Source organism: Cygnus atratus, chromosome 25, assembly GCF_013377495.2.
Source record: "Cygnus atratus isolate AKBS03 ecotype Queensland, Australia chromosome 25, CAtr_DNAZoo_HiC_assembly, whole genome shotgun sequence".
Classification (NCBI taxonomy): Eukaryota; Metazoa; Chordata; class Aves; order Anseriformes; family Anatidae; genus Cygnus; species Cygnus atratus.
The window spans coordinates 3,896,774-3,921,362 of record NC_066386.1 but is presented as its reverse complement, the minus strand read 5'-3'; the positions used below and the strand labels follow the sequence as shown (position 1 = coordinate 3,921,362).

Sequence of the window (24,589 nt, the reverse complement as noted above, 5' to 3'; positions counted from 1 at the left end):
CCTGCATCTGGGAATGGCAGAGAGCTGCTCAGGATTTGCATCTCCATACATCAGAGCAGCAGCTCCTCCGGGATCCAGGATCGCTTTCGCACCACAGCAGCGGACCCAGCAGGAATATTGTTGGGGCAACAAAACTCAAATCATTTCCATCTCACACCCACAGACAGAACTGCAATTCCATCACAGAACAAAGGTCAGGAGTCCTCCTCCTCTCACATAATTTAGTTTTGACAGCTCATCAGGATCAGAGGAGATGGAGATTTCAACTCAGGGTCTGAAATCTTGCTTTGCAAGACGTGTTTGGTGCATCTCTGTGAACCTCTGTGTTTTGGTACTGTGCAAGTATTTAACGCCAGCCCAAAATACGTAGTTCCTGACAAATGTATTTGTTAGTGGAAGCAGATACTTCCCTGTGAAAACAATATACGGTAGTTTCTGCTTTAAATAACTGTCTTTATTTAGAGTTCAACTGGAAGGTGAGATGACTATATTTAAACTCTGGAACTGGGATTGAAATACCTGAGCTCTGCACACACGGGAAAAGAAAATGAAGACAACACCAAATTCTTTTGAAACAGGTTCCTTTTTTTCTTTTTCCTGAATGTTCACCAGTTTTCAAAAAAAAAAGAAAAAAAACTACAAAAACCTCAAGGACTGTAACAATATAGCACTTGAAAAAAAAAAAAAAAAGGTTGTTATGTACAAAAACAAGCATGCTTTTGTTTTGGGTTTGGGGTGGGTTTTTTGTATTTATCTGGGTTTCTTTTCTTCTTTCAGTGTTGTGAAAAAAGACAGTACCAGTTTATTTAACAGGACAGTTCAAAAAAATAAGGAAAAACATGCTCTCCTCGTTACAAAACTGCCAGACGGTGCATGCTCGATGTCCGAAACACAAACAGACCGACGCATTTTGTAGCATGCAGACTTTGTTGTATGACCCACCCAGCCCTTCCCTGCCCCTGCCCCATGGCCAATGTGGTCCGTGCTACATATTTCACTTCCCCATTACTTCGCTTTCTTTTTGTAGTGAGTAGTTTGCTTTTTACACTTTTTTTTTTTTTTAGCCCTAAATCCCAAGTAGCGGTATCCAAGGTAACAGCAGAAAAAGAGTCCAAATCTGCACATTATCACTGTTTCTGCAAGTTTCATGCAAAACTTAAGCCATTTCTGCATGCAACGCGAGGCTGGTCAATTATTGTGCTTGATACAGCGCCGGGGAGATCGCCCCCTTCACCACAACAGTTCCTTCACCGGGAAGAAGAGATTTGCTTCCCCATGGACACAAACACATTAAAAGCCATCATCCCCCTTCCCGCTCCCCCCAGCTGCCCCAAACACACGGGAATCTGCGTCTCAGCACCAGGTCCAGTCAGTTCACTTGCCTACAGGTGCCTGGTGGCTTCAGTAAAGCCCCATGATCGCAGCTCCCACGTCCTTGGAAGGTCTCCGGTCCTTCACCAGAAAGTTAATCATGCTCTCTGACTTGATGAGCAAGTTGCAGCCCAAAAAGAAGATGCCAAACACCACAGTCAAGGAGAGGACGCAGAGGACGGCGATCTGCACCACCCGCGTGATGTACAGGCTCCTCTCATCCGGCGCGAGGACCAAGGAGCCGCCGTCAGTCGCCAGCACTGAGCCAGTCCCATTGCAGCAGGCCAGGAGCATCCCCAAGCCCTGGGTCCTGTTGGGGTAAGCTCCTTGCTCGAGGAGAGTCTGGTTGAAGAAGGATCCATTCATGGTCTGTGCGCGGTCCCAAATCTCCGAGGGAGGCAGGAGGGAAGCGTGCCGTCCCCCTGCCCACCCTCACATCCCGGCGGGCTCCGTGCCCCCTCCTGTCTTCCTCCTCCCGACGCCTGAGGTGGACGGGAAGCCAATTTGTGCAGCTCACCACCAGCTCCCTCCTGGCACGAGCAGCTCAGCACAAGTCCCCGAGCAAGCAGAGCGAGGGGCAGAGGAAAGGCAAAGGGCACGCGGGGGAGAGGAAGGCAGCCGAAGGTGGCCACATGCCCCCCGCCCTCGCTGCCACCCCAAGGGGCAGGCACCAGGGACCTCCCAGCAGGAGCAGGGGGCCGACGCCTGCCGGCTGGGAGCTCCACGGATGCAAGTTCCCAGCTAAAAGTCTTCCCGGTGCTCAAAGACAAACCAGCAACTCCACCCCCTTGCAGCCTCCCCCCAGGACCGCCTTCCCCCCCCCTCCACGCTCACCCAGGCTGCCCACCCCTTCCCCACGTGGGTGCAGCCCCTCGCCCCGCTCTGGGTGCCCGCACCCACCCCAGTGCCACCCCTGGGTGGGGGATGACCCCTAGGGTCCTGCCCCTAACGCATCCTCGCCCCCAGCCCCTCCACCTGCTCCCCACCCCACCAGGTGCCGGCCCCAGGTGGGTGGCAGGTCCCTTGTCTCCCCCCCCTCGCACCCTCCCCGCAGCCTCGGATCCCTGCTGCTCTCTCCGCTCCCCGCTCGCTGCTCTGTGCCACCCACTCCTTCCTTAGGAGCAGCGCTGGCCCAATCCTGCCCGGTCCACCCCCAGCTCTGCTCAGCACTGCCTGTCCTATGGCAGGGCTGCATCCGTCCCTCTCTCAGCATCCTCTGGCTGGGGGCTTGTCCCTAGGGCATGTTTTTCTCCCTCTCCTCTTGCTCCTTCATCCTCTTCAAAGGGGAGCACAGGGGTTCTGCACCCCGATCCCTGTCCCCAGCTCAGGATCCTACACCCACGGGCCAGCCAGCACTGTGCATGGGTCCAGATGCATCTGGGTGGTGCAGAACAAGAGCTTGCCGTGATGTGGGGACCTTGTTCTGATTTATCTGTGTACGTCTTGGCTCGCTTTCCCTGTGCAGCCCCCAGAGGGGATTTTAATAAACCCAAATGAGAATTGACAAATTGCAGCTAAAGGCAGGAGCGGGAGGCCAGCTGGCTGCGGGTGAAGGGTGGCTCGGTGGGAAGCGTGTCAACTGATTTTTCTTTTACGCAGCCGGGAGCTGAGTGCCTCTTTTGCTTTTGTGACATTTAAGGGCCCAAAAGCAGCTAGGTTTGGGTTTTACTTGTTGCTTTTTCCTCCTTGTTTCACACATAGTATTGCTGTCCCAGCCGGGCAGCCTGCAGCACTGGGGGGAGCAGAAAGCCCATCGGGACAGCGACCCATCGGGACAGCGACCCATCGCGCTTAACCCCAGGCCCAGGAAAAATCCCCAGTGGAGACCAGAGCATCCCGGTGGCAGCTCTTCTCCCCGCTGCCTCCAGACCAGAGGAGTTTCTACTCCCTCTGCTGGCTCCAGCTCCAGCTCCAGCCTCTCCTCTGTGCCAGACCCGGCTGCTGCAGCCGTGGCACCGGGGTCACAGCCACCAGCTGTGGTGCCAGAGAAGCCGGGGATATGGGGTCACTCGGCTCTTGGACACTCCCTTGGCTGCTCCTTGCCTTAATCCAACGATGGGCTTCATGACACAGAGCCTCCACGATTTATTCCCCCAGGGCCAGATTTTGTGCAGCTCTCCAGGGGTGAGAGCCCAAACTCCGCTCGGTGCACCCTGCCCTATATGCGCCCCACGTCACCATCACAGTGATGCTTGCAGGACAAGCAGCACCTTCCTGCGGCCAGCCAGGAAAGTGGGTCCATCCTCATCCTCGGGCAGGGTGAGAGCCCAGGAGGGCACAGGAAGTCAAACGTTTCATTTTGTGGCTTTTCCCTTCTTTTTCAAAGTTGTTTTTTTTTGGCATCATGCTGGCAGCAAGGGCTGGAGTATCCACCCCTGCTGTGAGCTCTGGGGTTGCTGACACGTGGGGCTGTGTCCCTTCGGAGCTGGCAGCACTTGCAGGTTCAAGCAACCAGCTGCTTGGCTGGATGAGGCCCCAGTGAGGAGGACTTGTGGGACCAACAATTCACTCAGTCAAATCTTTGAGACAAACCCATCCATGAAGCTTCAAACCTGTTCATGGGGTGGTCCAGTGCAATGCACGGGGACAGGCTGGCCAGAAAGCCACACACAAGGGGGAAAAGACACACCAGTGGCATTCAGGGACAGGAGGACATATGCAGGGAAAGCAGGAATTTGGGTGCCCCAAAGCTGGCTTATGGGGTCAGCAGGCTGAGATGGCTGCGGGAGCTGGAGCAGGGCAAGATCGAGAGCCCTCAGAAAGCAGCTTTGAGGTGTTATTTATTTATTTTTCCAGCCAAGAAGCAGTACTTTTTCAACACTGCGTGAGGGTCGATGGGCTTCTCTTTACCAAATCCACATTGAAAAGTCAGGGGGGAGAAGCCGGGAGGAAAATGACCCCCCCCGAGCAGAGCCCAGGCAGCCGCAGGAGGGCAGCAGCGCCCTCAGGGAAGGTGGCAGCGAGTGGAAGAAGCAAAAACGCATCGAAACTTCTTTCACAGCCGAGAAAAATCCCCGGCTCCCGAAGCAGAGCCCTCAGCCCCATCTCACCTCGTCTCTGAGGGTCCGGGCAGATACAGTGATCCCCATTTCTCCCCGCACAGCACCCTGTACTCCGCACAAGCTCCTTTTCTGCTGCCCTGAGTTTCTGCCCCCGGGATTACCCCGACCCCGGCTTTTGCCATCGCTGGCCCCAGCCCCCGTCTCCCGGCGGGGGGAGCAGCCCTTCCCTCCCTTTGGCACCCCAGCCTGTATTTGCGTGCCTCAGTTTCCCCATTCCCTGAGTCTGACCCTGGGGAACGAGAGGTTTTTAAAACCTCTTTGGGAGGCATTTCTTTGGGTATTTCAGCAGGGAAGATTCCTGCGCAAATCTGACTCCTTGCTTGGTGCAGCAGCAATTTATGAGGGTGTGGGTGAGAAAAACAGCACGAGAGAGAAGAAAATCGGGTCCAAATCATCCAACCCCAATCTGAATTTCCCTCCCTTTGTGATGTCTGGGTTTGTACCCAAGCTCCTGCTGGTCCTGCTGGGTCCAAGTCTTTGCTCCTTGTGGGTCTCCCCCCTGTTCCAGCAGGGATGTCCCCACCTGCAATGCCCTGGGGAGGGTCCCTGAGAGCCCCCACTTTCATTTCACTATGCATTTGCTCTATTTCCCCTTAAATCCTTGAGCTCTGAGGCAGCTCAGCCTCGGCAGGTTTAAAAGCCAGGCTGCCTTTCATGCAAGAGTTAATAAAACGAGGGTGTGAGCACGATTTTGCAAGGAATTAAACCCCGGCAAAAGAGCCTATGGGAAAGAGCCTGTTCGTGTGGGTCTCCGGTGCCCTGTACTTTCTTCCCGGGTTCATCGGGTCCTTGTGTGAGCTGCGAAAGGGAAAAAGGGTGAGGAGCTCCGGGCAGGATGGGGGGGGCCACTCCCTGACTCAAATTTGAGTGACGAGCCAGCGCAGTTTCCTCCGGCCGGCCCCGCTCCGCATGTGTGTCACACACCCAGGCTCATGATTCATCTTCTGGACGGCTCATAACGCGGAGGTTTTGCCCCAGAGCCACTCTCCATCACTCACGGCGGGGCTGGTCCCGACACCCCCCGGCACCCCGGGGCTCGGAGGAGAAGATGGGGAAGCTCCACGTCGCCCTTGGCATCCTCGTGCTCTGCGCTGCTGGCAGCTGGGGTAGGTTTTTACAGCCCCTAAAGCCGTGTTTGTCCTAATATTGCACTTAGCGCTTAGGTTGCCTGCTATTTCCCCAAACCCCTGAGCTTTCTGCATTCACACTGTCCTGGAAATACTGCTGGAAGGGGAAGCTGGCAGAGCACTGCCTCGGTTCCCAAACACAAAGCGTCGCTCGAGCTGGCTGTGCCGGGGCTGGGTCGGGGCCAAGAGGGTTTCTCCGAGATGCCACGGGGTCAAGGCGCTGCAGCTCCGTGCCTTATTCTCACCCCGGTAACTTTATCTCCACCACCTACCCACCGTTGGGCTGCGGTACTGGTTTGTAATGGGAGCACTGGGGTGGGACTTGGACTCTGTCCTCTGTAAACAGGCAGTAAGGGGAGTTTATGGGGCAGGCATCGCCATACCCATCTCATTTTAAGGGCATGGGGTGTGTTTAAGTCAGCGTTAGTACCTTGTGTCATTTTTTTCTCCTATTATTTTGGTGCTTTTCTTTAAAAGCCCCAATTTCTGGCGTCAGGTGAGTTCAGGCCAAAAGTGGCTCACTTTTTAAAAAACTTTTCAGTGCCTTGTGGAAGAGCAGCGCAGCGAAGGGACTCTTCTCCCCAGGTGTGGTTTCCGGGGCTCAAAGCTAGCAGAAAATGAACCCTGCAGCCACAAAACGGTGCAGTGTTTTTCAGCTGCTGATTTATAAATCGGTCCCATTGTTTTGGAGGCCTGACCCGAGGGGGTTTGGGGCAACATTGTTCTGGCTAAAGAATGCCAGATTTCTGTGCATTCCCACGAACAGCCTGAGCAGGAACGCAGAGTAACCCCTGAAAGAGTTTTGGGTTTGTAAGGTTGCTCTTTGGGGCTGCGTAGATGATTTCTCTGGTAATCAGCTCAGGGCATCCCCTCCCCAGGAAGATGCTGGTAGATAGGGATGGGTTCAGAGAAAAGACGCAGCCCCAGGATGGCGTGGGCAGGACATCAGACAAAAATAAGCCCAAATCCATATTGCTTAGACAAGCAGAAAGCTCAGAGAAGATGCAAAAATGGTTTGTATCTTTATCAAGTTTGTTAAAGTCTCCCTATAAAGTTTTCTGCCTGCGTGTATTAGCAGAAAAAAAAAAAAGGCAAGACCCACCAAGGCATGTGGCTGGCTCACGCACTGCATGGAGGTGACTTGGAGTGCGGGCTGAGCACTGAGTAATTTTCCCCAGACCAGGGAAGGATGATGCTCAGCCACAGCCGTCTGGGGCATTTTGGGTTCAGCACGCGATGTGCATCACCTCCAGCGCCTGGCTGCAGCGCTGCCACCCCAAACGGGGCTCCCTGTGCCACCCAGGTTAGCTCCTGGTATTTCACGTGCTGGGATTTCTTCTTATTTCAAAGCCTCAGTCATTAGGATCAGATTGTTGAATGAGACCAGCTGGTTTTGTAGTAAAAAATAATAAATGCAGCTTTTGTACTTTGGTTTATTAGTTTTTATGGCTGGAAAAAAAATACACAGATAAAATACATGGAGTTTATTAGTTTAGTCTGTGCTGGAATCCTGTTAACCAGCTCGCAGCCAGGCAGCATCCTGCGCACCAAGGGCCAGAACCAGAGCATCTGAGCTTCAGCATCCTCTGCTCTCCTTGTCCTGTGGTTTTGTGCCCACGTCACCACAGCGTCCCCCTCCCCACCTGCCCCCAGCAAAGCCCCCGGCACCTCACCCTGCATCCAGCCGTGCAAACGGTGCCGGAGATGCCAAAAAAGAGGCATTCGCAGGGTGAGGGGGTGAGGCTGGCCACCACCAGCTGCGTGTTTGCATGGCGATAACAGCCCTGCCTTAATCACAGCTGGCGCCCGGGGGATTTCAGCTCCTTCCCATGGGATGGAGAGCCCTGCTCCATCCAGCCGTGAGTTAAACACAGCCAAGAACAGCTCTGTATGGTGCTACGGGATGGGGAAAGGTCCCACATCCCCGGACACGCATCTTGGTCATGTGGCAGTGGGGCAGGATGGCCCCATTCATGGTCCTAAGTGCCAAGATCAGCCAGAAAATTGGCTCATCAGGGCTCCCCTGGGGCCTGCAGTTCTGGAAGCTGTTCCCGTCTTTGGGCACATGGCCCTGAGAGTTTAATCCCAAGCGCCTGGAGCTGCCAGGCTGGTGCCTGCCAAGCCATCGGCACGGGGCTGAGCCTCCTGCACCAGAGATCAACCTGTCGCTCTTTTAGGGCCATGCTAAATTTAAAGTCTCCCATCCTTTTATGCTGCAGCCAGGTATTTTGGTGTAGGGAGAGAGCTCTGGGAGTGGACGCAACCCCAAAGCTGAACAAGCACGAAATGCTGCATGCCCACGTGCCTGAGCCTTGTGGCATTTGCTGTGTCCCAGCATCGGTCCCATGCCCGGATGCGCCGGTGCCACCACCCCATACAGGTGCCCACCTCCACGAGCCCCAGCACGCTGCGTGCCAGCAGGCACAGCCACACCGAGCTGCAGCTGTGGCTCTGCCCAAGGACCCGATGCCATCGTTTCGCTGTTTCCTCTTTCTGTTCTGTGTTGCATTTCCTCCTGCTGCTGCAGCAAACACCTCTTTTTTTCCGCCTGCGGCTGCAAAAGGGAACCCCGGGCAGGGAAGGTGGGGACAGAGGAGCCCCCAATTGCTCCGTGCTGGCACCCCCAGTTCCCAGGGCTGTGGCTGGGGGACACAGAGCACCCCCAGAGACCGGTTGCCTGCAGATGTTGAAGCTCTGACAAGGTGCTACAGGAGGGAGGAACAGCCCAGGGCAATGCCACCACAGCCATGTCCCAGCCGCTCACCACAGCAGCCGTTGGGACCGCAGAGCTGCACACTTCCTACCTCTGCCCTTCCTGCCCCAGCAGACATTTCTGCTGCCCCAAAGCCCCTGAGGGTTTTTTTGGGGGCCCTTTGATAGGACACGCTGGCTGGTCTCTAACCAAGGCGCACACCTCCCGAAATCCTCACTGCCACTTCCACTGGTGGAGCTCCAGTTTCCCTCCAGGGCATCATCACAGTTGGCTGCCAGCATGTTCTGGGACATGTGCCACTTCCCTCCCCTCCTTTCCCCATGTTTTAACCCAAGCTGAGACCAGCGGCTGATTCAACATCTGCAAAAAAAGGCACCGACCGCTCGGCCTAGGGGTGGGAAGAGGCACTGAGTTGGGGGGGCTCACCCCTTCCCCTCCCAGCTGCCCCAAAATGCCCACAGAGAGGCACGAGGGGCGATGTCCCCCGGGGCTGCAGGGACAGGGGACACTTTAAGGAGCTGGCATCAGGCTGGCAGGTGGGAAATGTCAGCAGTGGCAGCAGGATGGAGCCCAGCTGGTGCCGGCCTGGGGGAGGCGGCTATAAAAGAGGCATGGAGGCAGCAGCTGGGTTTGGGGGCTGCAGAAAGGGTTAGGGCAGAGTCTAGGCAGGACGGAGGTGAGGCTCTGCCTGCTGGTGAGCTGGCTGAGCACCCGGGGGGGCTGTTTGGTGGCCCCGCAGGTGGTGACAGCTTTCTGTTCCCTGTTCCAGGGGGTAACATCTGCACCACTCGAGGGGTGAACTCCTGCAAGCAGTGCCTGGCCGTGAGCCCCCTCTGCGCCTGGTGCTCCGCGAAGGTGAGTGCTGGGGGCCCAGCAGGGCTGGAGAACGGGAGGGGGCTTCGGGCTGTGGGATGGGTGCTGTGTCTCTGTCTGGTCCCACTGTGTCGGAACACATTCCTCGGTGGCATCTGACAGTGACCGCAGCGCTGGCAGTGACCACAGCCATGTGCATCACGGTCCTTGGTCTGGATTCCTGCCTCGCTTTCAAAACCTGCCCCTTATCTGGGTGCCTCAGTGGGAAACATGTCGAGTGGGCTTGGAAATGCTGAAGTTTTCCCTGCAAGTTCCCTTTGTCTCTCAAAAGCTATACGTTTGGAAACCTGGTTTCCTTTTGGTTTGCTTCTCAAAAACCTATTGTGAAGCTCAAATTCTAAAAAGAATCTAATCCCTGGAAGGGCTGGGAAGGGAAGGGGGGGGTCTGGAGATAGGAAGCAAATGCTGATTAGAAGCTAGGGTTTGGGGTTTTATCATTGGAAAAGGGTGAGTGGGTGTGGGAAGGCAAGGTGACTGGGTTTGGTTACAGAGCTAAAGAGGATGTCAGCGCTGAGCTGTGGCTCTGAAATTCCCCTATCTGGGTGGGTGAGATGCTGGAAGGTCTGCCACGATACCCTCCAAAAATGCTGTCCTTAGGGTTGGCCCATCGGGGATGTAAGGGGGAAAGTTCCCAACACTGATGGGATCTGGTGAGCTGCAGCCCCAGGGCAGGGAGAGATGGGGAGAGGTGATTAAAAACTCCAGGGCTTGGGTAAGCCATTGCCTTAACAATGTGCTTCTGTGGCTTGCAAGGAGTTCCCCTTCCCTAGAAAATACTAAGAAAAGGCTTTTCTTGCCTTCTGCTACTGTGAAATTCTCCTCCACAAGTGGTAGCAGTGCCCACAGGGATGGAGAAAAGACCTAGCAAAACTGATCCAGGCTGGGAGCACTGTCGGATGGTGCTCTATGCCGGGCACCCGCTGTGTACCCCGACCACCTGCAGGTCCCATCAGCTCCCAGGGGATCTCGCAGCATCATCCCATGCAGGATGCATAAAGATCTTGTGTGGATGAGCCCTGACTTATCTCCTGCAAGAAGCAGCCGAACTTTGCAGCGCGATAAGGACTTGACCATCCGTCCGCTCCTTCCCAGCCCGGGCTGGTGTCTTGACGCAGCAGGGGCTGCGAGCTTGGGTGTTTTTTTTTCCCCAGATCAGCAAAAGTTTCCAAAAAAGGAAATATTTCTAGCACTGCTCAGGGCTGTGCTCATGGACAGACGTGACAAGCAGCAAGGGAGCCGTCCCACTGCCAGCAGCCAGCCGCCGGAGAGCTGCGCTGCGCAAACTACTCAGCAACTCTGCCTCCAACATCTGGACCACATTGTCTTAATTTAGCAAATGAGGGTTTTTTTTTCTGTGGGTTTGTTTAATATCCCCGGGGCGGGGGAGGTCTCTGATCTTACCCTCCTCCTTCGTTAAAGGGACAGGGCTGCCCTTATCTGTGCTCCTTTCCCACCCATGCTGGCTCCCAGAGGAGTCTGGGGTTATCAGTTGCTGCTGCTCCTTCCCGGCTTTGAGCAAGAAAGAAATTTTATTGCTCTTTCTTGTGACCACTGACTCCACTGAGCACTGAAGCAGAGGAGAGTTGAGTTACCTTTATTTTTCAGAAACCCTGACCACCGTTACCAGCTAATAGATGTGCCTGTCCACTTTTTTTTCCTTTTTGGGAAAAGCCAGCTGAGATGTAGCTCTAAAATCACCCTGAAGAGCATCATGGCAGAGTTTTTCAGGGTCTCACCCACCCCAGATGTCACCTGCTCCACTTCCCAGAGAGGAAAAAAGAGGCAAGGCTGGACCAGGGCTTAGTTTAGAGAAGCTCTGGAGGGTTTTAGCTTAATGTGCAGAGGCATCTGTGCCTTGGGTCCTCCCATGAGCTCTCCTGCAGAGAAGCTGTTGCTGTGTGTGGTTGCCTGTGAGATGAAAATGGAGATGCCCTGGGGATCCCGCAGCCTCCCAGCCACAGCAGTGTTGGAGATGTGGGATGGAGCTGGCTCTGACAGCACCCTGCCCAATCCTTACCCCTGTCCCAAGGATCTTGAGCAGATACCTCCTATAGCAGGCTCACAGAACTGCAGAAAATGAGAGAACTTGAGAGGTTGGAAGGCACCTCTGGAAGCCAGATGGGCCAGCCCCTGCGCAGGCAGGACCACCTGGTGTGGGCTGCCAGGAGGGGAGATGGGGCTGGGGAGCATCCTTCAGGGCTGCAGGAGGGGTCGTGGCAGAGGAGGTGTGACCACGTGCCCCCACCAGCAAGCCTGGGCTGCTTCTGAGTCGGTTTTACAAGTCCTGAGTCAATCATGTTGAGGCTTTCAAGGAAGGAGGAAGGATGTGGCCCAGAGGTGAAATAGCTTCTCCGTGGGAGTCTCTCAGTAGAAATGATGCTGCTGATTGTGCAAGGAGCTGCGTGCCCTTTGGGAGCCCACCAGCACCTCAGGGTATTGCCCAAGAGCCCAGTGTCATGGTTGAAAGCCTTTCTGCCCAGCCCTGCCACTCACCCTCATTCTTCCAGTGCTTTCACTGCCAAGGACAGGAACGGGTGTGTAATTACTGATGGGCTTGGGAATGATCCAGGCACCTCGCCCAGCTATGGGGGGCTGCAGGGGGAGGTTCAGTGGCCTCAAGGGCTTGGTGATCTGTGGTGGGGAGCCCCACAGGATGAGGTGGCAAGCTGGGTGGGTGCACGGAGCTCGTGTAGACGTGAAACATGTCCTCTTCACCAGCAGCGTGCTGCCTGGGCAGGAGTGGGAGGCCACAGGGGAGGAACACGCCTGCTGATGTGTTTTCTGGCTATTGCTTGGACTGAGGGAGGAGAAAAACACAGATAAAGGCCACTGCTGCCGGGGGGGGCCTCCTGATGCTGTTTGCACTTTTCCACTTGTTTGCTTAAAACACACAAATTAGCTCCTGGGTTCAACCCGCCTGGACCTGGGGGAGCTGACAGCCTGGGCAGGAGCATCGGTGATGCGGGGAGGGCGAGGATCTCACTTCTCCCCTTCCGGGGCTTTGAATGGAGAAAGATTTGGGCTGGGGAGGGAGCAGGAGGGAGGAACGCCATGGAGGGGGGGCAGCAGCTGCCCTGCCGGGAACATGCAGCGGCAAATTGCAGCAGCGTTGGGCCAGGAGAGGAATTCTTCCCATATTTGTCCCGATAGGAAACTCCCCCCCCAGGAGTGCCAGGAGCCCCTCTGAACATGCCAAGATAAGGGCAGGCAGCTGGGAACTTTCTAGGAAATCAGGGAGGGGGCCGGAGCCCCCAGTGTGACTTCACACTTCTGGCTTCCTGCTTCTGATGGATTCTTGATGGCCTCTCCTGCAGCCCGGTCGCCTTTTTGCTCTTTCTTTTCCTTTTTTGGTTCCTCTTCCCCAGCTGGGCTCCAGCTGGCAGGATGCTGGGAGCTGCAGATAAGCTCGAGTGGCTCTCGGAGAGGAGCCATGCACTGGGCTTGCCTGCTGCTCCTGGAGGGATTTCTAAGGGTGTATGTCCAGAAAACTGGGGAAAAGGTGGCTCTATTGCCAAAGCTTAGAAAAACAAACAAAAAAATCTCATATTTTGCCCATTGCTCACAGCCTGCCAAGCTTGTGTCCTGCTTCACTCTCTTCTGGCACGCAGCCACCCCATGTAGAGGGGCTTTTCTTTTAGCTGTGCCAAGATACAAACTTGTGGCTCCAGCTCCTAGATGTCAGAAGGGGTTTGGGCTTGGGCAAGCCATCCATCATCACTCCTGACTTTGTCCCTGTCCCACAGACCATGGCACAGTCGTCCCCACGCTGCGACCTGCATGCCAACCTCCTGCAGAATGGCTGCAGGCAGGACTTAATCGAGTTCCCCACCAGCAGCGTCACCGTCCTGGAGGACCGACCGCTCAGTGACAAGGGCTCAGGGGGCTCCACCACCACCCAGATGAGACCCCAGAGAATAGAGCTGAAGCTGCGGCCGGGTAAGAGTCTGCAAAATGCTGTGGGAAAAGGAGATGTGGTGGGGACAGCTTGGAGAGTTCGAGTGATGAATGAGCCATCACCTTTTGGCCAAGGTTGTCCTAGACCCACTGGGGACAAGGCAGGGCTGGGGCTACACCAACCCCACCAGCAGTGTCCCCAGTCGGGCTGTCTGCAGGCTGATTCCTGTTGTTCAGTCTACTGGCTCAGTCCTGCAGGATGGGATGCAATTTCAACATCTGTGGGATTATTTTATGAAGCCACTTAAACCTTAACCACTGCTGCCTCAGTGCCACGAGGCTGACCCTTAGCTTTCCCAAGGCTTATATTAAGGGGCTTTGCTAATATATATTTATTCACATTGTACTTCCCCTCTTTGATTTCCCCTTTTGATGTCACTCACCTGAGGTCACAAAAAGGGGTTGGGGAAACTGGAGCAAAATGGTGGCAAAATGGTGACATTGCCATGTCCGCACTTTCTCCACACACAGCCCAGCCCTGCCCTTGTTATCATCAGTCTGCTCACAGATGTTTCAACAGGAACAAATTTTGGTTGCTTGTGTTCATTCTGGCCTCAGGGACAGATGTCAGAGGCTGGTAGCACGTCCCTAGGCTGGGCAAAGAGCAGTTCTGATGTGAGTGACAGCAGTCAGACGTGTCCCCTTCCCCATGATAAAGGGACGTATAGCTGCGGGGTGGCTATTGCTGTCTTTAAGTCCAAAAGCACTCATCAAGAGACAGGTATGTGTGCTGCTCCGGAGAGGATTGGTGGAGGCATGTGGTGCTCTTAGGACTTTGGAAGCGGTAGAAGAAAGCCCTGGCTTGATATCACCTCTGCTGGAACAAGAGGGCTTAGCAAGAGTTGTCTTCCCCAGCTCATGAGGGAAGGCCAAATGCTGAAGGATGTAACCAAGGTATGTCCCACAAGCTCCAAGTTCTTGTGGTGTAGCTCAACAAGGAGGAAGAGAGGTCCTCATGTCCCGCAAGCTCTGAGTCCTTGTGGTTTAGCTCAATGAGGAGGAACAGATGTCCTCTGAGGAAAAAGCTGGGACTCCTGACTGCACACTGCTACCTGGCCATGCAGACAGTGGGGCATGGAGCTCTTCGGGCTCTCCCGGATTTGGAAGATACTTTATCCATCCTGAAAATCTAAATCTCAGATGTACAGATTTAGAAGGAAATAGGAAAACAATGATTAAATGAAAGTTGATTAAAGCTTTTTTCTTGATGTTTGAGGTGTTCTGAGAAGGCTGCAGCTGTGCCCGAGTTATATATCAAAGAAGTAGTTTCAAAGAACAACAAGAAAGAACCTTTGTCCCTTCTAGAAAGTTGAAAGAAAAGGTCAACCCTAAGTGTTTTCAGCATTAATTTTTTTCGAAGTGCAAAAGTCATTAAAACTGGCCTGTTCCCCAGAAGGTTCTAAGGAGGTTTGTGTTTCAATGGAAAATGTTTCATCAAAAAGTTTCCCAGCAGGGGCTGGGAGGAGCCAAGAAGAGCAGGAAAGAACAGGGATGGGGAGGCCCAAGGAGATGTTTGGAGGCATCAGGAGTTCAGAAGCAGCCTGAAGCAGCTGTGCAGTCCCCTGGCTGTTCCCATAAGACCTGCTGCCCATGTGTACAGAGTTTTACTCGCTACATCCACCATGTGTTGGCCACACTGTCAGCATAGGACAACTCTGAGCAGGAGTTCATGTCCTAGTAATGAGATGCTTGGAGAACAGGAGCTGTGGGACATTTGCCATCCTCAAGGGGTGCACAGCATACTTCACATGCAAGCACCCTGCTCTTAGTGGTTTGCTCCTTGGTGTGTCTGGCTGTGATTTCTCCTCCCAGCAGCTTTAGGCCGTCTCCTTGGGTTCCTGTTGACCCTGTTGGGTCCCACTGACTTTCTCCCCAGTCCTGCGATGAGCCCCCTTTGTTTCTCCCAGGGGATGATCTCTCACTCCTCTGCCCTGCCGTATTACAGATGACTCCCAGATCTTCCAAGTCCAAGTGCGTCAAGTGGAAGACTATCCTGTGGACATCTACTACCTGATGGACCTGTCCAACTCCATGAAGGACGATCTGAGGAACATCCAGAATCTGGGCACCACGCTGGCCAGCGAGATGCGCAAGCTCACCAGCAATCTGCGCATCGGTTTTGGGGCCTTTGTGGACAAGCCCATTTCCCCCTACATGTATATCTCTCCTCCAGAAGCCATCACAAACCCTTGCTATGAGTAAGTCCCAGGCTGAGGGAGGTCTGTAAGGGTTGGAAGCTAACGGGACATCACCAGACTGTGGCTGGAAATCCATGGAAATGGATTTCAGCAAGGATTTGAGTGTCTGATTTGGGGCAGGGTTTAAGCTGTGCTACACTGCATGTCCTGTTGGTACGGGGAGGAGGAGCATGTCTAAGCTTTGAAAAGCTCTTACGGGAAGAAACAATTTTCCACCATTTTTGTTCAGGGACTAAAAATCCCAGCATCACTATAATGTGATTGACTTTTTAAAAGATCCTTCACCAGCCTCATGCTCGGGGCTATCGGGGTGGTTGGGTCCTTCCAGCATGCCCAGAAGAAGACCAGAGGGTGTGAAATGGCTGCAGGGTGAAGACAGGAGCTGGGACACCCAGGAGACTCATGCTCTGACCACTCTCTTCCCGCAGGACTGAGGAAACGTGCTTACCCATGTTTGGCTACAAGCACGTCCTGTCACTCACAGACGAGGTGATGCGCTTCAACGAGGAGGTGCGCAAGCAGAGCGTCTCACGGAACCGTGACGCACCTGAGGGTGGCTTCGATGCCATCATCCAGGCCACCGTGTGCGATGTAAGGGGCAAGAAGGCCGGGCTGGGGCTGGGAAAGGGTCGCCAGGCCAGGCCTGGTGGGTTGGCAGAGAGCACCCACCCCACCAGGACAGGGCCTGAGGCCTCCTGCAGTGGAGCTGCAGCAGGGCTGAGATCTGGGCAGGGCGCATGTTCAACAAGGGCATTTCTGGGCCTCAGCCAAGGAGAGGGAAGAGCAGGGCCCTTACGCGGTCCTGGGAGGAGAGAGGAGCAGAGCAGATGCTTTGGGGACGGATGTGGTGATCCCATGTCAGTCCAGAAGGGACACCTTTTCCTCTGCCAGCACCTTGATTTTGCTGGAGATGGGAAGGTTCGTGTCCCTCAGTCATTAGCCACCTTGATTAACACTCTAGCAAATTAAAGCCTGTCTTTCACCTTCCCAAGCAGTCCATGCTCACCTGCCAGGCTCCCCAGCACTTCTCTGGGAGAGGGGCTGCCCGTAATTCCCCCGGTAGTGACAGACTGGTCCCTACGGCCAACCCATGACCCATGGTGGCAGCACAGTGCTAGTACAGGGCTGCCCTCGGTGCACGCTGCCACCATGCTGGGAGCTGCCTTTGGCCACAGGAGAAGATCGGCTGGAGGAACGACGCTTCCCACCTGCTCGTCTTCACCACGGATGCCAAGACCCACATTGCCCTGGACGGGAGGCTGGCTGGCATTGTGCAGCCCAACGACGCCCAGTGCCACATTGACAAGGACAACTTCTACTCAGCCTCCACCACGCTGGTAAATCCAAGCCCGTGTGTGGGGTCAGGGAGCCCACAGCTCCTGCTGGGGATGGGAAAGGTGGTCCGGCTGTTCTTGGAGGGCATGGTGGGTACCAGGGTGGTTGGGACTATGTGATTCAGGGTACAGCCTTTCCCCTTCCCCAGGACTATCCCTCTCTGGGCCTGATGACTGAGAAACTCTCGCAGAAGAACATCAACTTGATCTTCGCTGTGACGGACACAGTTGTTGGACTGTACCAGGTAATGGCTGCTGTGCAAAGTCACCTTCATGGAGGGCTGTGGCATCCTGAGGGCACCCTTTGTGGGTGTCCATGGGTGGCTGGATGGAATCTGGTGGCACCCATCCTCACAAGGCTGCTCAGGAAGCTCCCGTGTGCCTGGGAATGGCCTGACCCAGCTGTGATGCCTTCACCTGTCATGAGCAGACCATGTTTACAGTGGTATTTCCCCAGAACTACAGTGAGCTGATCCCAGGAACCACTGTGGGCACCTTGTCGGGAGACTCCAGCAATGTCCTGCAGCTCATAGTGGACTCCTATGGGGTGAGTGTGCAAGGCCACCACATCCTGTCCCCATGGGCAGCTCAGAGGGAGCAGCAAAGTGCAGGAGGGCTTTCTCCTCATCTTGGAAGAGCAGTCACCCTCACAGCACACAGACCTCACCCAGGGTTGCCCAAAGGAGAGCTGTGCACTGTGATGGCCCCACAGCAGCACTCTCCCTCCCCAAATAACCACTACGAGCAGCCCACATGCACTTGGCAGCTCCCCCAGCCTCCAGCAGCCTCCCTGGACCAGCTGTGAGCATCTGCCTCCACCCACACGTGCGGGGACCCCAGGGATGGGAGCTCACCTCTGCCCTTTCCCATCCTCAAAGGTGTTCCCTGTGGGGAATGACGTGGCCAAGCTCTAGAAAGCCTCGAGGCGCTTGGCTGCTTTCCCGTGTGTGTGGGGGCATCGCTGGGGTGTGGTGGCTGCTCGGGGTGGACCCCTGTGCAACCTGGCTGGATTTTTCCATCTTGCTTCTCTCCTCCCCCAGAAAATCCGCTCCAAGGTGGAGCTGGAGGTGCGTGACCTCCCCGAAGAGCTGTCCCTGTCCTTCAATGCTACCTGCCTCAACAACGAGGTCATCCCTGGGCTCAAGTCCTGCATGGGGCTCAAGATCGGGGACACGGTGAGGCTCCTGTCCATGGGCTCAGCTTTTCTCCTCCTCTACATAGCAGTGTTGCCAGCTCATCCAATGGTCTGCACCAGCACTGCTTGCTTCCCCCTACCTCCTGGGGGACACAGGCTCTTATAGGGACGTTGTGATGTGGATGGTGGAGAGGGGGCTGGCTGGCTGGGTGCAAGGGGAAAAATGCTTCCTTGAGTCTGCTGGATGCAGAGTCTGTGGTCTACCAGTCACAGTGCATGGGCTTTTGGGCTGATTTTGCCTGGATACTGTCATGGGCAGGTGCACTGTCCTGTGCTAGGACAGCTTGGGAAATCCCTAAGAGACCTTGTCGGTCCCAATTTTGGGCTGCCTAAGCTTGGGCATGGAGCAGGTGCTGAGGTCAGGCTGGAACAGGTACCCCAAGGCTGCAGGGAGGGGTGCCAGCACCCAGATGCACCCTTCTGCCCCCCCCCCCCCCCAGGTGAGCTTCAGCATCGAGGCCAAGGTACGAGGGTGCCCCCAAGAGCGCCAGAAATCTTTCACCATCAAACCCGTGGGCTTCAAGGACAGCCTGGTGGTGGTGGTGAACTTCAACTGCAGCTGCTCCTGCGAGAGCCAGGCTGAGACCAACAGCTCCTTCTGCAGCGGAGGCAACGGCAGCCTCGAGTGCGGCGTCTGCCGCTGCAACCCCGGGCGCCTGGGCTCGCTCTGTGAGTGCTCAGAGGAGGAGTACAACCCCTCACAGCAGGACAACTGCAGCCCCCGGCCGGGCCAGCCCCACTGCAGCCAGCGTGGCGAGTGCATCTGCGGGCAGTGCGTCTGCCACAGCAGCGATTTCGGCAAGGTGACGGGCAAGTACTGCGAGTGCGATGACTTCTCCTGCGTCCGCTTCAAGGGCCAGATGTGCTCGGGTGAGTGGTGCGCCCGGGGGTGGTTGTTGCATGGAGTAAAGCGTCTTGGAGTATGCTAGAGAGGTATTTTTGCTGCCCAGCATCGTGGTCGAGGGAGATGCTAGCCATCTGGGGGCTCGTTGCATGCATTGTGTCATGCTTAGCCATGGATTAGTTCTGGGTGTGATGCAATGACTCCCTCTTTGGCAGCCTGTGCCCAAAAGCCTTGGCAGGGGATGGACTCAGAGGGTTAAAGGCAGACCTTGATCCTTCCTTAGGCTTGGGAGGCCCTGCTGAGGTGGCTGGGAGCCTCCGAGGGAAGTGGCTCTGGGGTACGCAGGGCAGGAGCTGGCCAGGTTCTGCTTGACTCCCACCAGCCCAGCTGCATCAGAGGAATTGCTCCACAGGAGGAAACCCCAGGGTGGGGGGAGAGGGGTGGGGAGAGGCACTGGGAATTCCGAGGAGAGGATGCGCTAATTTTATCCTCCACCCTGTTCTTGAAGACTCCCTTTTGGCAAAAAGCGGTGGGGAAGAAAATCCTTCCCCCTTGCTGGTCTTACGGCGAATATTCATCTCCTGAATATTCACCTCCTCCCTGTGCTGCCAGGCTCCCAGTCCTGGCTGCTGCATTTCTCAATTTGGGGAATCTCACTTCTCCCATGCCAGGGACCAGGGAGCCCCTCTCTGTTAAAAATAAATTCTAGCAGCAGTCATCTCATGTGCCCCATGTGTCAGAGCCCCTTCCTCATCCAGAAGCCCCATCTCCAGTAAGCCCTGGAGGTCTGAGTGTGCCAGAGGAGCAAACCCCAATGCTCTTCCCCATCTCCTGGTTTCCCAGGAGATACGAGAGGGGTGGCAGCACACAGAGCCCCCAGCTGCCTCCACACCACTGGGGTTGATAATTCACTTTAACATCAGACAGGGGGGAGGTGGGATTTTTTCCCCCCCAGGCAGTGAATTCCCGTGGGAGCCGGGTGCTTGTCCTTGATGCTGCCACCCAAGGCTGTTCCCGTGGCACTGTCTGTTTGCACAGCATCCCCCATGTCAGGCAGAGTGAGGGCAAAGGTGCTGGTGGCACTGCTGCCCCCGAGCCAGGCGGGCTGTTAATTAACCCCATCCGTTGGTTCCCAGCTCCGTGCCCGAGTCCTTTGCCCAGCGGGGCCAGCCCTGGCTGCGTGCCCAAGGCTGAGGAGGAAATGAGATGGGGAAAGGTTGCCAAGCCCTTCCCAGGGGGCCACCACCCACGAAAGCCAGACTTGGCAGAAGCCCTGCCCTGTCTCTTTGCCAGTGCCCTGTCTGACCCCACTGGCATCCGTCACGTCCCGTTTAGCCACGCTCCCCCAGCCTCCCCCTCTATTTCCATACCTCGTCGTGCGGCGCTGTTTTCCTGTGACTCAGCTCCAGTTCCTCATTAACAGGGTTACACATTTATTTCTCACACCGGTGCCCCCGAGGCCATGGGGGCAGGGGGGGACGCGGTGCCCCAGCGCTCCCCAGCCGGGAGCAGAGCTCCCACGTGCTCGGTGTTTGGGACGGGTCGGCGCGTGCCAGCACCGCGGCGTTTCCGCTGCTCGCTGTGTCTGGTGGCTGAGTCAAAAACCCAGCCGTGATCCAAATAGCTGCGGGCTCTGGCAGGATCTGAGCACGTCGGGCTGTCTGACCAAGCCAGGGGAGTGTGTGGAGTTGGCTGGGCTCTTCCCAGCAGCCAGCTTTCCCGTGTGTGGTGCTGGGCTGGGAAATGACAGCAGGGGTTGACCAGATGGCCTAACCAGATCTGAAACTAAAGGCAAGAGCCAGAGCTTGGGCAGCTCAGATGGAGCTGATTGAGCATCTCCAGCTGCTGCCAGAGCCGAGGCAGCTCAGCCTGAAATTTGGCTATTTTTAGCTTGCTTGCATGGGATAAGAGAAGCACAGGGGGCATAGCAGGCAGGGAGGTGATGGATGGGGTTTGCTGGGAGCAGCAGCGCCCCCACCCCAAGGACAGAGGACCAAAAATATCCCGGGTGGCTGCTCCGCCTCGCCGTGCCATGCGGAGATGGAGCTGTGGCTCTGGGTGCACAAGCATCCCATGTGGGTGATCCCCAGAGGGGATCTGTGGGGATCCACGGGGGCACCCAAGGGTCCTGATGCCCTCCTGGACATCCCCAGGCCACGGGAAGTGCAGCTGCGGGGACTGCCTGTGCGACTCGGACTGGACCGGCGACTACTGCAACTGCACGACGCGCACGGACACCTGCATGTCCAGCAACGGGCTGGTGTGCAGCGGCCACGGCTCCTGCGTCTGCGGCAAGTGCGACTGCACCCAGCCCGGCTCCTACGGGGACACCTGTGAGAAGTGCCCCACGTGCCCGGATGCCTGCACCATCAAAAAGTGAGTCGGGGGGGGGAGCTCAGATGGTCCCCATCAGGGTTGGTGCCCGCAGGTATGGTCACCGTCCCCAAATCCATTGGGTTGGGATCATGGAGAGAAAAAAGGGTGGGAGGATGCCTTGGGGATGGTGCAGAGCAGTTCATGGCAGCTCCCTCCTCTCCCTCAGGGACTGCGTGGAGTGCAAGAAGTTCGAGCGGGGCGAGCTGGTGAAGCAGCAGTCCTGCAGCCGTCTGTGCCGCGATGAGATCGAGACAGTGCAGGAGCTGGGTAAGAGAGGTGATGGGGCGCATGGCACAGATTTCTGCCCTAAAACAAGGAAACCTGGGGCTGCGTACACCCTCCATGCACATGTCCCCAGCACGAGGGCTCTGACAGCCTCTCAATTCTGCAGGGGACAGGGGCAAGGATGCTGTAAACTGCACCTACAAGGACGAGAACGACTGCGTGGTGCGCTTCCAGTACTTTGAGGACTCCAGCGGCAAGTCCATCCTCTATGTTATAGAGGAGCCAGGTAGGACGCAGCTGGGGGTGCTGATTGTGCTGCTCCTGGGGGTCTGCACTAACCGTGGGGTTGGAACCCCCTTTGTATCTCCTGGCCAGGATCCAGGGGCTGGCAGGGGTCACAGAGCTGCTTTGTTCCCTGCTCTGCGCACCTGAGCTGTGATTTCCTGCCTGTGTCTCACATTTCCCTACGCTGCTGGGTTGTTTCACCCCCCTGCTGAGCTGCCGAGGAGGAGCTCGGTCTTCCCACCCCATTTCTGGCTCCAGGGGTCTCATTTTCTTGATACACCATTAAGATCCAGCTCCTGTTGGCCACGCAGGAGCGATGCTGCCCCTGCACGGAGCAGTCCAGGGCCTCCAGCATCCTTGGGGACTGCTATCAAGCTGGGCAGGGGGCCATATGGCTGCAGAATCTTCAAAACCAGGGTCATTAAAAGAGCCATCAGCTCTAATTACAGCCACCCATCACCTCCCCAGTCCCTGCACAGGCAGCCCTGGGGGGCAGGACAGATGCTCAAAGGTGGAGGCTCTCTAACAGGGGAGGATAAAGTCCTCTGGAGAGCAGAGGAGCCCCGTACCTGTAGTGAGGCACCCCAGGGTGCCAAGCCCACCCAACTGTTCTCTCCTACCCCCTCAGACTGCCCAAAGGGGCCGGACATCCTGGTGGTGCTGCTCTCGGTGACAGGCGCCATCCTGCTCATTGGCCTGGCCGCCCTGCTCATCTGGAAGCTGCTCATCACCATCCACGACCGCCGGGAGTTCGCCCGCTTCGAGGAGGAGAAGGCCAGGGCCAAGTGGGACACGGTAAGGGCCGTGATGGGCAGGAGACCCCGAATTCTGCCTCCACTGGGCTAAGTGGATCCAGATCCCAGTGTTCCCAGTACAAGAGCCCAGTCCCCGTTTAGGACCCACAGGGCGCTGCCCTTATGGACCGGCTCATCCATCCCATCGCTGTCTGAAGCACAGCGTGGGGTCGCAGCAGGATTTGGGATGGCACCACTGACCTGGGCACCCCTTCTCCCAGCCTGCTGAAGCCCCAGGGGCTGTGCACAGGCCAGAGCAGTTGTCCCAGGCTCTTTTCCCACCTCCAGAGTATCCTGAGCACTTCCCTCCAGCGTGATCCTCTTACTCACCTCCCGCACAAGTGTTTCCACCCCGTGAGCTGGAGGAAGGTCCCTGCTGCCACGGGGTGCTGGAAGGGCTGAGGCACCCGGAGCACGAGGGAAGGGGCCAGGATGGCACCGGTGCCTGTCCCCCACTTCCTGCCTCCCGGAGTGAAGGGGTGGGTGAGCTGGGGTGGCTCTTTCTGGAGGCCTCTCTGTTCCTGTGCTCTCCTCCACAACAGCTTTTCCCTGCTCTTCCCTATAAAAGCCTCACGGGGAGCTGTTAAAGTGCACATCACGTTGTAGATCCGAAGCCCTGAGCAGAGCCATGGATCCCCCACCCACTGGTGCCTCAGTTTCCCCAGTTGTAAAGTGGGGTGAGTGCTGGTGCCGATCACGAAGCGGTGATGCTCTTCGACTTCTTTTCCCAGGGCAACAACCCGTTATACAAAGAGGCTACATCGACGTTCACCAACATCACGTACCGCGGGAACATGTAAGGATGCAGCATCCAGAGCAGCCTGTGGGATCAGCTGGAGATCGTGGGGTCTCCTGGAGTCCAGTTTACAGACGAGTTTGTGTGTGTGTCCGTGTGTAATTTAACAACCCCGCGGCTGCCTCCGGCCCCGTTCTCCATCACCCCACTGCACTGCAGGGACACGCTTCCACAGCAAACCTCTCGTCCATACCTCGGTGGGCCGCCCCCCAGGAGACGGTGGCCACTCCATACACTGAACAGGGAGAAATGGGACTTCCTCTGCCTGGTGAACCTGTGAACTCTTCGGTGCTCCTTGGGCCAAGCGGATTTTGGCTGGAACCCAAGGCCAAGCTGTGCTCTGCCTGCTCGGGGATGCCCTTGTGAGCTGGCCATGTGAAGGCCTAGCAGCCAGCGTGTTGCTTTGTGGGCTGAGGACACCACTCAAAACCCAGCAGTTCACACGTTTCTAGTGTTGCTGTGGTCCAGGACACTGTAAAGCAGCCCCCAGGGTGCTTGTGGCCTTCCTCCTCCCCTCCACGTGCACCTGCTCTGCACCGCCGGCCACCTCCGTGTAGCATCAGCTGTGCTGGTCCCAGCTGCAGCCCTGGGATGGAGCTGAGCTCCCCGTGTCCCTGACTACTGTCCCCATGTCCCAAAGCACGTGGACTGCATTGCCTGTATTCCGTAAGCCTAGCCCAGGCTCTCTGGGGAACAAACTCTCCCTTCCCTGTGCCTTTTGGGCTGGGTCATGGTACCACACATGGTTATCTGTGCGGCTCAGGGTCCAAATGAGCAGGCAGCCTTCAGGCCCCATCCTGCTGCCTGTGGCTGTGTATCACCCACCCATGGTTTGTCTCCTGTGGAAAAAATATCCTAGGTGCAGAGTGTGGTCAGGTGCTCTGGATGCTGCCCTACCCAGATCCTGGTAGCTCAGTTCCCATCAGTTCCACCAGAAAGCAGCACCCACCTCCTGCCCTGTGTCCACCCCAAGTCCCTAGGGCTGATTCTGCTGGGGGTTGTGTCCCCTGCTCCCTGCCTGGCCTGTCCCCAGTGGTGGACATCAGGGATGGTGCTGGGGGGCAGCTGGGGCTGAGCCATGGACCAGGCACTGGGTGGGCAGAGATGTGTTCCACGTGGGGGTGCTTCCCAGGGCACCAAATAAAAACCTCAAACCATGAATTGTGTCGGCACTCCTGCATGACCCAGCCTTGGGGGAGCCTGTCTGGGCCAGGGTGGGCGGGTGGGGGAACCAGCCCAGGTGGGGCTGTGGGATCTGCAGGGGATTTTCTCTGCTCTGTTACTGCTTTTTCCTGGAGTGGGTAACGCACCTGGGGGCGCAGCATGGCCCTGAGCCCGCTGCAGGCTTGGCTTCTCTTGGCAGCCCCCTCTGTTCATTGCAAAGGAGCAAACCCCAGCAGCCCCCTATTTCTGCAAGACTCCAAAAATCCTTCAGTGTGCAC

General features: G+C 56.5%; 2 protein-coding genes across 3 annotated transcripts; one reads left to right on the top strand and one right to left on the bottom strand.

Moving 5' to 3' along the window:
- Nucleotides 1-1,401: 1,401 nt before the first annotated feature.
- RPRML (reprimo like) lies at nt 1,402-1,737 on the bottom strand. The gene has a single exon (XM_035568035.1). It carries the CDS (start codon nt 1,735-1,737, stop codon nt 1,402-1,404), a length of 336 nt encoding a protein of 111 aa, XP_035423928.1.
- Nucleotides 1,738-4,723: 2,986 nt separating this feature from the next.
- Nucleotides 4,724-24,308, top strand: ITGB3 (integrin subunit beta 3). 2 transcript variants are annotated; one of them, XM_035567992.2, is made up of 15 exons: nt 4,724-5,539; nt 9,043-9,128; nt 12,890-13,082; nt 15,046-15,298; nt 15,727-15,889; nt 16,474-16,635; nt 16,782-16,877; nt 17,090-17,179; nt 17,673-17,807; nt 18,268-18,697; nt 20,825-21,047; nt 21,214-21,314; nt 21,439-21,558; nt 22,186-22,352; nt 23,083-24,308. In XM_035567992.2, exons 1-15 carry the CDS (start codon nt 5,482-5,484, stop codon nt 23,149-23,151), a joined length of 2,346 nt encoding a protein of 781 aa, XP_035423885.1. In that variant the 5' UTR covers nt 4,724-5,481; the 3' UTR covers nt 23,152-24,308. The 2 variants fall into 2 exon arrangements, with proteins under 2 accessions (XP_035423885.1, XP_050571445.1); XM_050715488.1 differs by lacking the exon at nt 9,043-9,128 and having other exon boundaries at nt 5,392-5,539.
- Nucleotides 24,309-24,589: the final 281 nt, after the last annotated feature.